At 43.6% G+C, this 14,353-nt stretch overlaps 1 protein-coding gene across 23 annotated transcripts in view; it reads left to right on the forward strand.

Moving 5' to 3' along the window:
• The window catches only part of rimbp2b (RIMS binding protein 2b), a 71,317-nt gene that overhangs the window by 46,961 nt on the left and 10,003 nt on the right, over positions 1–14,353 (forward strand). For 12 of the 23 annotated variants that reach the window (XR_011691592.1, XM_071482310.1, XM_071482315.1 and 9 more), the window contains 11 exons: positions 329–533; positions 1,497–1,645; positions 2,218–2,297; positions 3,017–3,126; positions 3,206–4,084; positions 7,295–7,467; positions 7,810–8,475; positions 8,802–8,951; positions 9,521–9,682; positions 13,221–13,329; positions 13,835–13,960. Coding sequence is in view for 22 of the 23 variants with exons in the window: in XM_071482310.1 (XP_071338411.1) it covers positions 329–533; positions 1,497–1,645; positions 2,218–2,297; positions 3,017–3,126; positions 3,206–4,084; positions 7,295–7,467; positions 7,810–8,475; positions 8,802–8,951; positions 9,521–9,682; positions 13,221–13,329; positions 13,835–13,960 (2,809 nt within the window). In the remaining variant the exon portion in view is untranslated. Of the gene's footprint in view, positions 1–328; positions 534–1,496; positions 1,646–2,217; positions 2,298–3,016; positions 3,127–3,205; positions 4,085–7,294; positions 7,468–7,809; positions 8,476–8,801; positions 8,952–9,520; positions 9,683–11,277; positions 12,058–13,220; positions 13,330–13,834; positions 13,961–14,353 lie in introns of all 23 variants that reach the window. The other 11 variants (XM_071482332.1, XM_071482328.1, XM_071482330.1 and 8 more) reach the window with 4 other exon arrangements.

The raw sequence follows: 14,353 nt of genomic DNA on the forward strand, positions 1-14,353 counted from the left end.
TGTTTTTCTCTGTAATGACTGATCCAAATGTTATGAGTCCTATAGTAAAATTTTATTCCATATTCTATTTGTGTGTAGACAGTAGAGGTATATATTCATATACCTATTGTACATATGTGTGTGCTCTAGTATTTCTCTGGGCAAAATGTTCAGTCCTGCATTCTGTGGTTTCCTTATTTTTCTTTTTCTTTTGCTTCTCTCTTCCTCCCATCCTGTCTCTTTTGTTCCCCATCTGCCTGCCTGTCTCTTCTTTTCTTTCTGTCTATCTTTCTCTCTCTCTCTGTCTCTCACTCCTCTCTCAATGAATTGCCTCCCACACCTTCATCAGGCCAAAGTCCGCGAGCTGGAGGAGAAATGTCGGACTCAGAGTGAACAGTTCAACCTCCTGTCAAAAGAGCTGGAGAAGTTCCGGCTCCAGGCTGGGAAGTTTGATATCCTCAGCACTGAACCCTTAACTGTATGTGAATCCCCTGGGTCACCCAACAAATCCCTGTCCCAGCTCCTTAATGGACTGGCTGCCCCCCTAGGAAAAGGTATGTGTAGTACCTTGAGTGCTTAAAAAGCAAAAGCAAACAATTTTTTCACTCAAATATGTCTTATAGGTCATATATTAGTAGTTAAGTATAAGTATTATTAGCAAAGAAAATAGTAATATTAATATATCCCAGGCGCTTCTTGCTGTAGGGGACATATTTTCAAGTGTCTGAGATCTGAAGTCAATAAATAGGACACCACTCTTACTTAAGTGCTGTGCAATCAAATAAATGTAATGTTTGTGTCACATGGGAGAGACCATCAGTAACTCCACACGTACATATTAGTAGAGGAGTCAGGACCCTCACAATGAGGTGAAAAAACTTGCAGCTGAAATTCAAAGTCTGTGAGGACAGGCCTCTGACTTAATCTGCAGTAAGCACGAACTGCTAATGAAATAATCAATCATACTGAGAAATAGCCTCTAGCTGGCAAAACCTGCTCTCTGTTTGTTTTTGACTTTAATACACAAATGCTAATTACAGAAGTATTTATCATGAAACTCTTGCTAGTAAACTGTAATTAATCATGTGCGGTAATTAATGTAAGAGATTGAAAACTGCACAGTGAGCTGTCTACCTAAATGATACCTGCCTAACAAAACTATTTGTAAAAATATAGTATATATTCAAGTGATAGAACCTTTAAGGAATAATAAGCAGGTAAACTGATACCATACCTTGGGCAGTGTAAATGGTGCAATTAGATATGTGTGAGAATTGTAGATGGTATTAGTGCTGTTCTAATGACTGACATTTCATTTTGAAGCAATGTAGGTTATCGAATATTTGAATGTTTCTTTTTCTGCACCCTGTTCTTTATCTCTTCTCTGTCTTTCACTGTCTCTGGGCATAGACTTAATGAACTCTTTTGTAATATGATGTTTTTGTCAGAAGTTTGACATTAGTTCACTTACATTGTGATGTGAGGATCTGATGAGAGAAGTTCTGTTTGTTCTACAGGCAATGAGGCTCCAACAAGCAGGTCTTTGATATCCGAGTTCATTCGACCACTCCAGATCAGTGGAGACAAGCCCGAGCTCCTCTCTGTCAAGCCAACATTCCTCACTCGCACTCGAGCCAGCAGCCCAGCACGGGCTTTCCTCTCTGAGGTATCTGATGATGTCTGCTTGTATCCCATATGGCTCCTGTTGTATTGCAACTTTCTTCAAGCTACACAAAGGACTATCTAAATATCCTAGATGACAGTGCGGGGCCACAATGCAGAAGAACCATCAATAATTTAGATTCTTTATTCTGGCCTGTTTACCCAAATTAAATCCTTTTGTTAGGTATGTGAATTTCCATCAGCACAAAGTGGAAAAGCCAAACTTAGAGTCTCCTAAACACCATTAAATGAGCTCAACTCCCCGATGTTAGATTCGTTACCTCTCTCATACCTTTGTTATGCTTTAGTCCAGACAGCACTTTAAACAATTTTGGGGGAAAAAAATGCTGCTTTTTTAATCTAAGTAATGTGTTTGGGCTGAACAAGAGAAAATCCACACAGCAGGAGTGCAGGAGGCTTCCTGGTTTCACTCATGCAGACAGACTATTGGACTGGACTGATCATAATATTTTTAGAGCACAGGAGGTGAAAAATTGAAACAAAAGAAATATGGTGAAATCACAAAGAGGGAACATTTGATGTTTAAAAAATGTATACCCCTTTTGCTGTCTATAGATGGACAAAGAGCTCAGCTCAACCACCAGGTCCAAACCAAGATTCACAGGGAAGGTTCGTCTATGTATTGCCCGGTACAGGTACGTATACACAACACACAATCACTTATTCACCTTCTATTCACAGCGGATCTTGTTTCTTTTGAAACACAGAACACAGATAAAAAAAATAACACATTACTATGCTTTATAGTTTTAGTTTTTAATAAGTCCTTACAGCGCTTTGGAAATGTTTCAGTGATTTAAGTCAATTTTCAAAGTAAGTGTCAGCTGGAGCTCTGTGCTAACATTACAAGACCTCCCAAACCATAGTGACGCAGTATAAACGTCCTGAGGAGAGGGTGATAATCAAGAGAGTAGGCCAAATATCCTTTAGATACCTCTTTACAATAAACTGAACTGGCTGCTCAGTGTAGACAAGTTCTGGACAAATCTTGCTGAGTTTATTTGCTTTCTCTCACAGAGCTTTAGGCTGTGGCCTTAAAGACAATTCAGTGTTTCTATCTCTAAAGAAAATTACCTGTCAGCTCAAAAATAATTGGAATCCTCATGCACAAATATGTGAAACAGGGACAGAGCTTTAAACCCACACTATCGTCAGCGCTGTCATGTTTGAAACAAAATAAAGAAATAAGAAATAGAAACAAACATCATACTTTTCAAAGCTGCACTCAGCAAACTCAGCAAATTGTTTTTACTTGACATACATATTAGAGACTTGCAGTGTTTGACATTAAAAAAAACTATAGTGGGAGAAACACTGTGGCAGTTGATTTGTTCATTTATGTTTTCTGCTATAGTTACAATCCCTATGATGGGCCCAATGAGCATCCTGAGGCAGAGCTCCCCTTGGTGGCAGGGAAGTACCTCTACGTTTACGGGACAATGGATGAGGATGGCTTTTATGAAGGTCTGACCTGCCTTGATTATTGTTTATTGTTTTGTCCTTACTACACCGTAATACCAACTATGTCTGGTGTGTTTCTCAGGAGAGCTGCTGGATGGACAGCGAGGACTCGTCCCTTCCAATTTTGTGGATTTTGTCCAAGATGAGGAGACACCTTCTGTCCAGCACAGGGACACAGTGGCTAAAGAACCTGGCTACCTCAACCACAGTAGCCTGGGGCCTCAGAGACTGGGGGTCGGCACAGGAACAGGAACAGGAACAGGCATCAGCAGCCTGCTGTCTGACAGTAAACTAGACTGTCTAAGCACCAGCAGCTTGGGCATGGACCTCTTGGGCTCTTCCAGCAATGGGACAGGAACCTTGGATGTCAGCATTGACGAGGTCGGTGAAGACATTGTGCCTTATCCCCGCCGCATCAACCTGATTAAACAACTGGCCAAGAGTGTAATTATTGGCTGGGATCCTCCTGTGGTCCCACCAGGCTGGGGCTCCATCAGTGGCTACAATGTCTTGGTGGATAAGGAGGTGCGCATGAGTGTCCCCTACGGGGGCAGGACGAAGTCTCTTATTGAAAAGCTCAATCTGGCCACCAACACCTACCGTATCTCAGTGCAGAGCATCACGGATCGTGGCCCGTCAGATGAGCTTCGTTGTACTCTGCTCGTGGGAAAGGATGTGGTGGTGGCACCTTACTACCTGCGTGTGGACAGCATCACACAGGTCTCTGCTGAGCTCTCTTGGATGCCCAGCAACAGCAACTACAGTCACACTATCTTCCTCAATGGTGCAGAGTACGACATGGTCAAGGCAGGGGGCTACAAGTACAAGTTCTTCAACCTGAAGCCCATGACAGTTTACAAGGTGAAAGTTGTGGCGCAGCCACATCAGGTGCCTTGGCAGCTTCCAATGGATCAAAGAGAGAAGAGGGAAATCTCAGTGGAGTTCTGCACTCAGCCTGCAGGTCAGCCTCCAAAAGCATTACTCACATTCACACTTTAACTCTTGCAGAGACCTTTTTCTATATGATGTATGGTTGTGTAGCCACAGATAGTTGTATGGTTGTGTATCCACGACTTTGGTGTGAAATATTTCCATGAAATTTGGTCAAGATATCGATAGTGCCCAGAACATTATGGGCACTAATGACTAGGGAGATACTCTTCAGTAAATACTTGACTTTTGTTTATGTGGTGTATGGTTGTATAGCCATAACAAGACCTACTGTTATTAGCCACGCTAGCATGGTTGCAGGGATGGAAATGTTGGTCTGCTGGTTGGTCAGATGGTCAACGCCTTTGGTCCATACTGAAATAATGCCATGAAATTTGGTTCAGATATCCATAGTGCCCAGACAATTATGGGCACTAATGACCACTGTGATGTCGATATGTGTTTTTGAGTGAATTATCTCACCAGCTGTTCGATGTATTGCCATAAAATATGGTACAAACATTATTGTACCATGAATTCTAATAACTTTGGTTACCCCACCCCCCGACTTTTCATCTAGCGTCAGCAGTGCATCAGATTTTTAATTCGCCCAATTCTTAAGTTCATGATGAAATCCTGAAAGACTGATGCTAAAGACATACTCATTATCTTTAACTGTATTTTTTGTTGAGTACTAGTGAGCATGATAAACATTATACTTGCTTAACGTCAGCATGTTGGCATTGTCATTGTGAGACATTAGCATTTAGCTCAAAAGCAGCTAAAGATCCTAAACATGCATTTTGGGATTTTTTTTGCTACTTGGGGGTGGTGTAAAGTTGTTGAGATTAACTTGTTAGCAAACAGGTTGCTTTTTTACTCACCAGACACAAAGCAACATTGGCAAGAACATGAGACATGTTTTTAGCCACCTGGCAAATGTAGGTCCAACATTCACTTCCTTTTTATCTTCTTTTATCCTCCTTTAATGTCTGAGAAAAATGTATGGCTCTTTAGCAGAAAGGCGCTGATTGATAAGATGATGATTGATAAGAACACAGACTGAACCAAAGTCTTAGTTTTGTAAGTGTCTGCAAATACTGTCAGTTTGTAAGTTTTGTGCAAAGTGTATTTATGATAAACCCTTGTTACCCCAATCTGATAGCTGTTCTAGTCTCATATTCTGTTCTGTTTCAAAGCCATCTTATATTTCACAAGGAAAGCCATCTGATAATTTACATCCAACACAGCCATCTATTTATTTACTTAGCCACATGCTTCAAGCCCATTACATTTACAAACCTGACAAACATCTCTGCCATTTTCATTTTTCCCCAGCCACTTTCAGATTGCCCTCAAGGATTTGTGTGTGTATTAATGTGATAAGACACATGCATGGTAAAAAAAAAAAAAAAAAAGAAATGAAAAGTGCAATGAGAAATCGTGTAAGAACCATTTGCTGAATAGAGCTACGTAACACTGGAAACAAGAGTCTCTCGAAGCCAAATTAGTGTAAATAGTGAGCGTAGATCTCTGGGATTTCTTCTCCCATGAGACTCGTTGATGCTTTGCTGTTGCCAGCATTAACTTGGGTCTCACAGTCTGGCTGTCTTCTAAATCTTCTAAAGTGAGAATGGAACAGGAGTTAGTCTCGCCACAGCCAGCTACATTTGTGGTACTGTTTTGTGTGAGTATGTCATAATATAAGTACAATGTACTTAGCCAGATGTGTACAGATCAAACATGGTTCATATGTGTCACATTGATTCTTTTTCTATGACAAAGTGCTCAGAGTAATGGGATTGTGATTATTTAACCTGTAGTTAACACGGAAAGGAGACCAAGACTCCCATTGTAAGGTGCTGGGATAAGATGAAAGCAGTTTAGAAAATTAAAGAGTTCAAAGAGTTTTAAAAAAGTGAGAAAGGAGATACAGGAAGGACAGAGAGAGCGAGAAAGAGTCTGAGAGAGAAAGAAAGGGGAGGAAAAACAATCGAGTGATGCTGAAGTTTGAATTGACGTTTTCTGTGGGCAGCTGACGAGCTAACACGCCGAGGGTTCATTTAATGATCTGTCTATTGAACATGTTAATCAGAGGCGTCTGAAATAGTCTTGTTATCGGTGGACGACTCAATAAGGAGGACAGCGTCTGGAGGCACTATATTCAGCTTTCACACTCAGCATGTGCTCTTCAAACAAGTGACTTCATTAGTTCTTAGTGATAACAACAATTTTATTAATATTAGTCACAGGGAGCAGCCTCCAATACCCTGCCTAGCAATCAGAGCCCGCTGTTTGTCTCCAGTATCAATGAAAGTGGCTCCACTGAAACATTCATATAAATGCCCATTTCAGTTCTCAGAGGAGCTTGTTGTATATGACTGGTGTAGTTTAAATATGAGAAGAGGGAATGAAATCTCCAAACAGCCACTGCTGCTGCTCCACGACTCTGTGTGTTGACTGCTGACAGTCAGTGTAGAAATGTGATTAAGACTGCGTTAATGTAGACTTTTGGAGCCACACACACTCTCACACACACAGCTGCACGTTGCAGCTCGGAGATACTGCTGACTGCATCTGCTCACTCTCTCTCACTGTGTGACTGCAGGGGAGCAGCAGCACTGCACAGATGGGTATGTTGTTTAGTATGCAGGCAGTGCTGACAGATTGTGGAAATAGCAAACTGTGTTTTTTTTGATGTTCCATGAAATATTGTCAGCGAGTATCTGGCAACAGGATATTGCTGTGCATACAGTGAAGGCCGAATGTTGGCAAACTTGGCTTTTTCAACCAATGTAACATCTTTCGACCGATATGCATACAAATGAATCTGGGGATACACACCACAAACCTGCACAGAGATAATTATGAATATTTAAAGAAAATCATCCTACAAATTACAATATTGGAATATAACTCAATTCAACTGTCAGTGACCCATTGCATCACAGATAATGCCAGTGGCAAATTATATTTCCATGGAATTTTAGAATAACGCTTTTAGAATTTAATTTACATTATTTTTACAATACACTTCTTGGTAATAACACAAGGTTAGGGAATATACAGAACTTTAGACTGAGACATGTAACATGGTTTCCCTTGAATGACATTTTCCTTATTTCAACGGTTCCTTAATTCAGGAAGTCCATTGTACTCAGGTCAGCACATTCATTTTTGATCAAATGGCGGAAATGCTTCAGCCACTGTTGAGCTTTTTTTTTTTTCTCTCCTTATCCAGTGTGTGTGTTGTGCTCCCCAGGGCCCCCCCTCCCTCCCCAGGAGGTGCAAGTCCAGTGTGGTCAGACTCCTGGGGTCCTGCAGGTCAGATGGAAGCCACCACCTCTGACACCTTCAGGAACCTCCAACGGGGCCAGTGTGATCGGCTATGCCGTGTGCACAAAAGGACAAAAGGTACCAAATGTCATACAAGTCAATTGTAAGATACAGTTTTTAAAAAAAGGTAAAACTTTGTCTTCCTCAGTGGTGACTTTGTGAGTAGTGCTCTATTGCCATCTCCTGGAGAAATGATGTAATGCTGATATCCAGCCCCCAGGGGCAAAAATTCAATATAGAATAATTATAATAATGATAATATAGAATAATTCAGGTACCTCTCTTTAGCCAACAGATAAGAGAGCTACAAGTGCATGTACTTACGATTTTATGATGGTATGATTTAGAGCAAGTAGCTTTGCATGCTGACATTCTGAATTGCCCTTTGGTAACGACTCTCTGGTTCCTCTGTGAATGCAGATAGCAGAGGTCTTGTACCCCACAGCAGACTATGTGACCGTGGAGTTAAACAGGATTCAGTGTTTGGAGGCCAGGGAAGTCATTGTAAGGACGTTATCGACTCAAGGAGAGTCCCAGGACTCCCCCGTGGCCGTCATCCCGCACAACCTCTTGGGATCTCCACGTCTCTCTCACCGAACCACTGTACCTCCCCACCCTATCCCTCACCCACAGTCCCATCCAGTGCACTCACAAACCCACCCTCCTTACCCATCAACGTACCCCCCAAATCACCCTCAGCCCCAGATGCAGCCTCTGCCTCGAGCCCAGCCCCACACGCTGCCCCACGCACAGCCGCACTCACAGCCCATCCGTCACCCTCCTCCTCATCCCCAGCCTCATTTCCAGCGTCACCCCATGCCCAAGTCCAAGACGTTAGTAAGTGCCAGAGAGCCAGAAACCAAAGAGCATGAGGTGGGCCTGCGGTCAGCCCAGCCCTGGGAGCGCTCCCCCTCTCCGCTGCCTCCCATGCGTGGACCCAACCTAGAGCCGCCACACTTCCAGCCACGGCGATCACCCTCTCCTCAGAGGATCCTGCCGCAGCCTCAGGGAGTCCCCATCCCCAACACCATCGCCAAGGCCATGGCCAGGGAAGCTGCCCAGAGAGTGTTTGCAGAGGGTAACCGGGTACGTGGGGAATTTGTTACATTATGACAGAATCTAGAACTGAGCCTGAAAATCGTATTTTTCATTATGCTAAAAGAAATATCTGTCAGGGTGATATTTTCACTTCTAAATGTTCACGTTTTTTTATTTAAAATCCATTAACATAAATATTGGTTTTAAGATTTCAGATTTTTTGTCTCTTGAAAACTATTATGAAACTAATATACATTTGCAACTGGAAAATTTAAATCCACCCAACCTTTTTTTGCGAGATATTTCACCAGAATATTACACTACATTACCTGGAATCCCTTTTCAATCTAAAAGTCTAACATTTCTCTTGTCAGGTTGAGAAAAGGAATATCTTTAGTGAACGAGGTAACGCCTTGCATCCGCTCAACTCTGATGAAGAGGAGGACGGCTACGACTCTCCTCACGCGAGGAGGAGAGGAGCCTCGGTGGATGAATTCCTCAGAGGTTCAGAGTTGGGCAGACAGGTACTTTACAGACAACACGGCAAACTGTGCTCAGCCAATCAGTGTGTGCACATCACTTGTTTCTAGGCAGAATGTGGAATCAGTTACCTACATGTAGGTAAAATCAAACTGAATCAAATAATATCTCATCAAGTCATATCAAATTTAAGCAACTCTTAATGTGTATTTCTCCATTTGGATTGCAACAGTATTACAGGCTTTTATTTTCTACAATCTTTTGTACTTTATTTTTTTTAGATAAATGCTTTGAAGAAGTTGTAAACTGAAATTGTACTTTTTACAATTTAAGACTATGTTGTATTGTTATATAAGAGTTTTCACCAACGCACACAACTTCCTGAGCATCAGTGCACTTGTGTGGAGGAGTCTGAGTCTTTAGGTGACATTGGTGTTAACTAGTCACTGCTGTGGTACTCTGAGTCTCTGTGGGGTGTCGACACTTTTCACATCTCTTTGCTGACTGTTGCCACATAATCCAGCACCAGAATAAATGGAAAAGAATGTAATGTTATGAACTTGTGCATCTCGACCTAATATGCTTCATCTTTTTCTCTCGGGTTCTCCCTCAGCACCATCATTACCACTACAGCCACAGTGAGGAGTACCACACAGAGAGCAGTCGGGGCTCTGACCTGTCTGACATAATGGAGGAGGACGAGGAAGAGCTTTACTCTGAGATGCAACTGGAGGAAGGCCGCAGACGCAGTATCAACTCTCACAACACTCTTAAGGTACTTACTGCTCACCTTCAGTCTGTAGTGGTCCTGGGGGAGGACAGAGTAGGGTGGGGAGGACAGGGATTTAGGGAAGGAGGGAGTCACCTTGTCACCTGCAGAGGTTCCTGCTCTTTCTCACAGGCTCTACAACCAGGCCGGTTGTGGCTTTGCCTGGTTGAGCTCCCCTGCCTTGCATTAGTTGAATCAGCCTCCCCACCCCACCCTGCTCCTCCACCTCGACCCACCAGCACTGCTTTATTCATTCAAGGCTGAGCTCATGGGAATGGCTGTGTATACATAACTGTGCAGCATGAGAGAGGGGAAGGCAGTAAACCAAAAGCATCATGTTTTTTACAGTTTGCATTGCATTTTGATGCTCTTTATACCTCACCGACGGAGTATCACAATGTTAAAGTCAAATGTTAGAATTGATTAATATTGATATACTTGATGTACTGTATCAAAGGGTCATGGCATATCGAGTGCATATGGGAATCTCATTTAAGTGAGTACTTAAATGGAAATATTCACTTTTGTTTATGTCTGTCACGTCCTGATGTTTAATTTTCTACTGTCAATGTAGGTGTGTTGTAACATTGTCGGTACATGATCCTGTCTTCATTGTTCTGTCAGTGGGGATGTGTGGATATAAAGCCAATCTGCCTTGTTATGAGAGTGAGAGGTACTGTAGTGGCTGATTGGTCCTCTGTATTATAGTGGACTTGCTCTCGGAAATCAGTACAGTATCACTGCAAATTTGTTTAGGTTATCCCTGCTTTTGCCCAGTTAAACCTGTACAGTAATGTGGGGTTCATGAGGGGTATTCACTGGTGTATTGACTCTTTAAATACACCAAAACAGCATCTCCTCTTTGTCATTGCCATCTATTTGTAAATCACTGTTGCACATTCTCCATCCCTGTCTGTAAAAGTATTACTGTTCTAAAATATGTATAGTGATGATACATTTAAATTAGACATTGTTAAGGGAATAGATAAGGATGCACTGTCAAATTTGCTTATGCCATTGTTTTCTGGGAGCACATAGAGGGAAGTTCTGTATGTTTCACCACATTTGAAATTGTTGTCCTAATGCAGCTATGTCCTGAGTAGCTGATTCTTCTACTCACTTAGCTTCATGTTGTTATCTTTTTCTTAAGGTTTATTTATTCATTTCATCCACATTGATGTTTTCATTTACCCCTCCCCCATGGAACTAACTAAGCCTGTCACATACTTTTTGTTTGAATATTTCTGATTTCCCACAAGCAAACCTTCCTTCTCCACATTTAACCTGTGTGCCCACGCTCAGTTTATTGGTTACCACTCTATATTTGAGCCTTCGCAGATTCCTGTTCAGAGCATGCCATTTCCTCCTCACGGAATGAGTCTGCATGTCTTACTACATTGCCACAAATAACTAATTCTGTCTTTATTTTGTCTTTTCCCCCCATTTGTTTGATTCACATTCTGTGTTGTTTCCTGCCTGTTCTAAAACCTTCAAAAAACTTTTCAACCCTCTCCCTCACAAAAATCTAAACTGAACCTTTTGAATTGAACTAACTGAACTGTGAAATTGTGGAACTTTGCCTCCTGTGGTCATGACTGAAGGCGTATTACAAGCGTCAGGACTTAGCCGAGGAGAGAGACTGCTGGGACCTCCAGCGGGAGGTGGTGAAGCAGAAGTCGCTCCGCAGCAAGCGTCTGCACAGCATCCCTGAGGTGGCCGAGGAGGAGTCAGACAGCGTGGACAGCATGGGCCAACGCCTGTGCTTTGAAGATGGTGGGCGGCCGGGAACGCCACACACTCAGCGGAGGATGTACCCCCAGGACACTCACATGCACAACCATCTCACCCCCAGCAAGACCTCCCGCCACCTGCAGCGCCAGCGCTCCTCCCCTCGCTTCACCGACAGCCGCTACTGCTACGCTGCAGACGACCGCAGCCTGGGACGCCCCAACCGCCAAAACACCAAGAGTCCTGACAGTGGTTTAGACTGCGGCAGTGAGGAAGAAGGCTCTCTAGGCCGGGGTCATCGAGGCTACTATGCTCATGGGAGCCCACTGCGGGGACCTGTGCGCATCATTCACTGTGAGGGCCCGGTAGAAAGGCGGGCACTGGCCATGGGCCGTAAAAGAACTCTGACCCGCCAGTGCAGCGTGGAGGAAGAGTTCTCTGACGTCCCAGTGACTGCAACCATGTCGGTACACACGGGTGACTTTAGGAACAGGGAGCACTTTGGGCCTGCTCGGGAGGCCGGGCCGCGAAACTACTCCAGGGAAGGGGCCCTGAGCGAGGGCAGGCTGAACGAGCTGGACAGGGTCTATTACAGCCCCCACAGGGAGGCTAGGGCCCGGTCTTTGTCCAGGCTCAACCGGGACCAGCCGCTGGTGTGTGATTCAGACTTTCTGCTGTACTTTCCATCCGCAAGCTGCAGCCATTCTGTTTTCTTAATGTTGTTTGTTTTTCTTTATAATTAACCCCCTTCCTTTCATTTGGCATTTGGTTTTTCATTTAATGAGAAATTATCACAGTTCATGGTTGGTCTGATTTGATGTTTTATTTTGTGTGAATTACTTTGCTTGTACTCAGAATGTCAGGTGGATTTTATAGTAAAGCTTTTAATTACCTAAAGGCCATTTAACCAAGTTTTGACTTCTCATGTCTTTGAGGGGAAAGGTTCCATTGAAAGGAAAGTCTCTGTGCAGTGCATGGGAACGTGCTGCTCCCGTCCTCTCTGCCCTTACCCCTGCTCTCTCTCTGCCAGCTGCTGGCTTCATATGTTGCTCTCCATGTCTCGCCCTCTGGAGCTGCAGCCATAGCGCTCCACCTTGTGCTTGGAGCTTTATTGCAGCATCTCCTGCCTCTCATTGCTCAACATACAAATTGCGGCCAGATCCAGACTTTTGCAGCCTGCCGTGATTCATCTAGCCTTCAACCCATACTCATCATCTCTTGCTTGTCTCTTTCACTTGTTTCAGCATAAAATTCTCATTATGTTCTTCATCACTTTCATGTATTAAATGTGTTGATTGGTGTAACACAAAGCCCCAGGCTGAAAATATAATGGCTTTGCCCATCAAACCATGTCTTTATCCATTTTCAATCACACTCACCATCTACTTTTATTCGTTGTCCGCTCATCTTCTCTTTCTCTGTCTTCTTTACTCATCATTTCAGTCTTTTGTGCCGTCATTTGCTTCCTTTTCTCATCAAGGAGCTGACATGCACAGAACAAAACAAACCAAACAAATGGTCTTTAGCTAAACATCTGACCCTTTCTAACCCCCAGTCCATGTTGTTGTGTTGGGGGTTGATTTGATTTACTTGTTTTGATGATTTGTTGTATTCCTTTATTGTTTTATGGATTTTTTTTTTTACTATTATTTTGCCTCCCTAAGGACAAATGGAAGCCACATCATTTGCTCTTATGGTTTTCAGTTGTTTAAACAGAATTGTGGGATTCTTTTCAGTGGTTTTAAGTGTAAACTTGTCTTGACATCGCTGGTGGTTGCGTGTTCTAATCTCTTACCTGTTGTTTTTTACTCTAAAGATCATTGGGAACTCACCATCACATGGAAGCGCCGATCGTCTGGACCACTCAGGGAGGAGGCCGGTTCACATCGGCACCCCCCCTCAGCGACGACCCATTCCATCCATTGGTTAGTGAGGTCACCACATGAGGAGACGCCTCATCCTCACCTGCAGGGCCACAGATGTTTGTGCTATTTATACCATGTGTTTCCCTTACCCATGTGAGCCAAGCTGTACATCTCTCCCATAGAGCTTAAACAAACCACGTAGACCCTTTTTTATGGGGTGTTTGCACACCCTGTAGCTGTCCATCCTCATGAGCTGGATTCGCCAAATGTCCACATGCAGTTTTGCAGGAAAGTTATCCCAGATACACTCCCTATGCCTGTGGTTACTGTGGGTTAACATGTTTACATGACCACCCAATCTGACCTCCCCGCAACAGTAAAAGCATTGCTGTTTTACACCCAGTGACTCCAGAGTGAAACTTGTTGCCTTGTACACCCCTCCCCCCCACCTCAGGGCAACGTCATCATCCTACTGTCTCAGCATGAGTGAATGAGCCATGGGGTAGAGCAGAGTGTGTGTGTGGGGGATCTCTGACCGTAACGCTGTGATTGGTGTCTTCTGTAGAGATCACCATGGACAGTAACAGTGAGGGGAGTGAGGGGAACCTCTCACCCGTCAAGGAGGATGTTTACTATGGCAGTGTAGCTCGGCGCAGGATATGGCGATCTATGTCCTCAGAGGATCAATATGGTATGTGATGCAGCTTCTCTCCAAGATGACAATTCACCTTAACAATGCCAGAAAAGGCCAAGAATCGGTCTTGAACACATGCAGTGATATCATGGTGGTCTTTGTTCTGTGCTGGGCAGTTAGCTGCTTTGTTTAGTTTAGCTTAGCTTAGCTGAATAAAGCTGACGGGGGAAGACAAGACTGGCCACTTTTCCCGTTGCTGGAGAATGAAAATCCTTTCCCTGTCTGTACTCCTACTCCTTCAATCCCAAGAAACCCCAAACCACCCACTCTACCCATTCACCCTCCATATCCTGGCCACGCTCCCACCCCACCACAACTTAGCCCACCCTCCTCTTCCTTTCCTTCTCCTCCTGCCTTTATGAGCCAGCAGCCCGTTTTCTTTGTTAATTT

Source organism: Trachinotus anak, unplaced genomic scaffold, assembly GCF_046630095.1.
Source record: "Trachinotus anak isolate AG129_WGS33_773 ecotype Australia unplaced genomic scaffold, CSIRO_AGI_Tana_v1 ptg000008l, whole genome shotgun sequence".
In the NCBI taxonomy this organism is placed as follows: domain Eukaryota; kingdom Metazoa; phylum Chordata; class Actinopteri; order Carangiformes; family Carangidae; genus Trachinotus; species Trachinotus anak.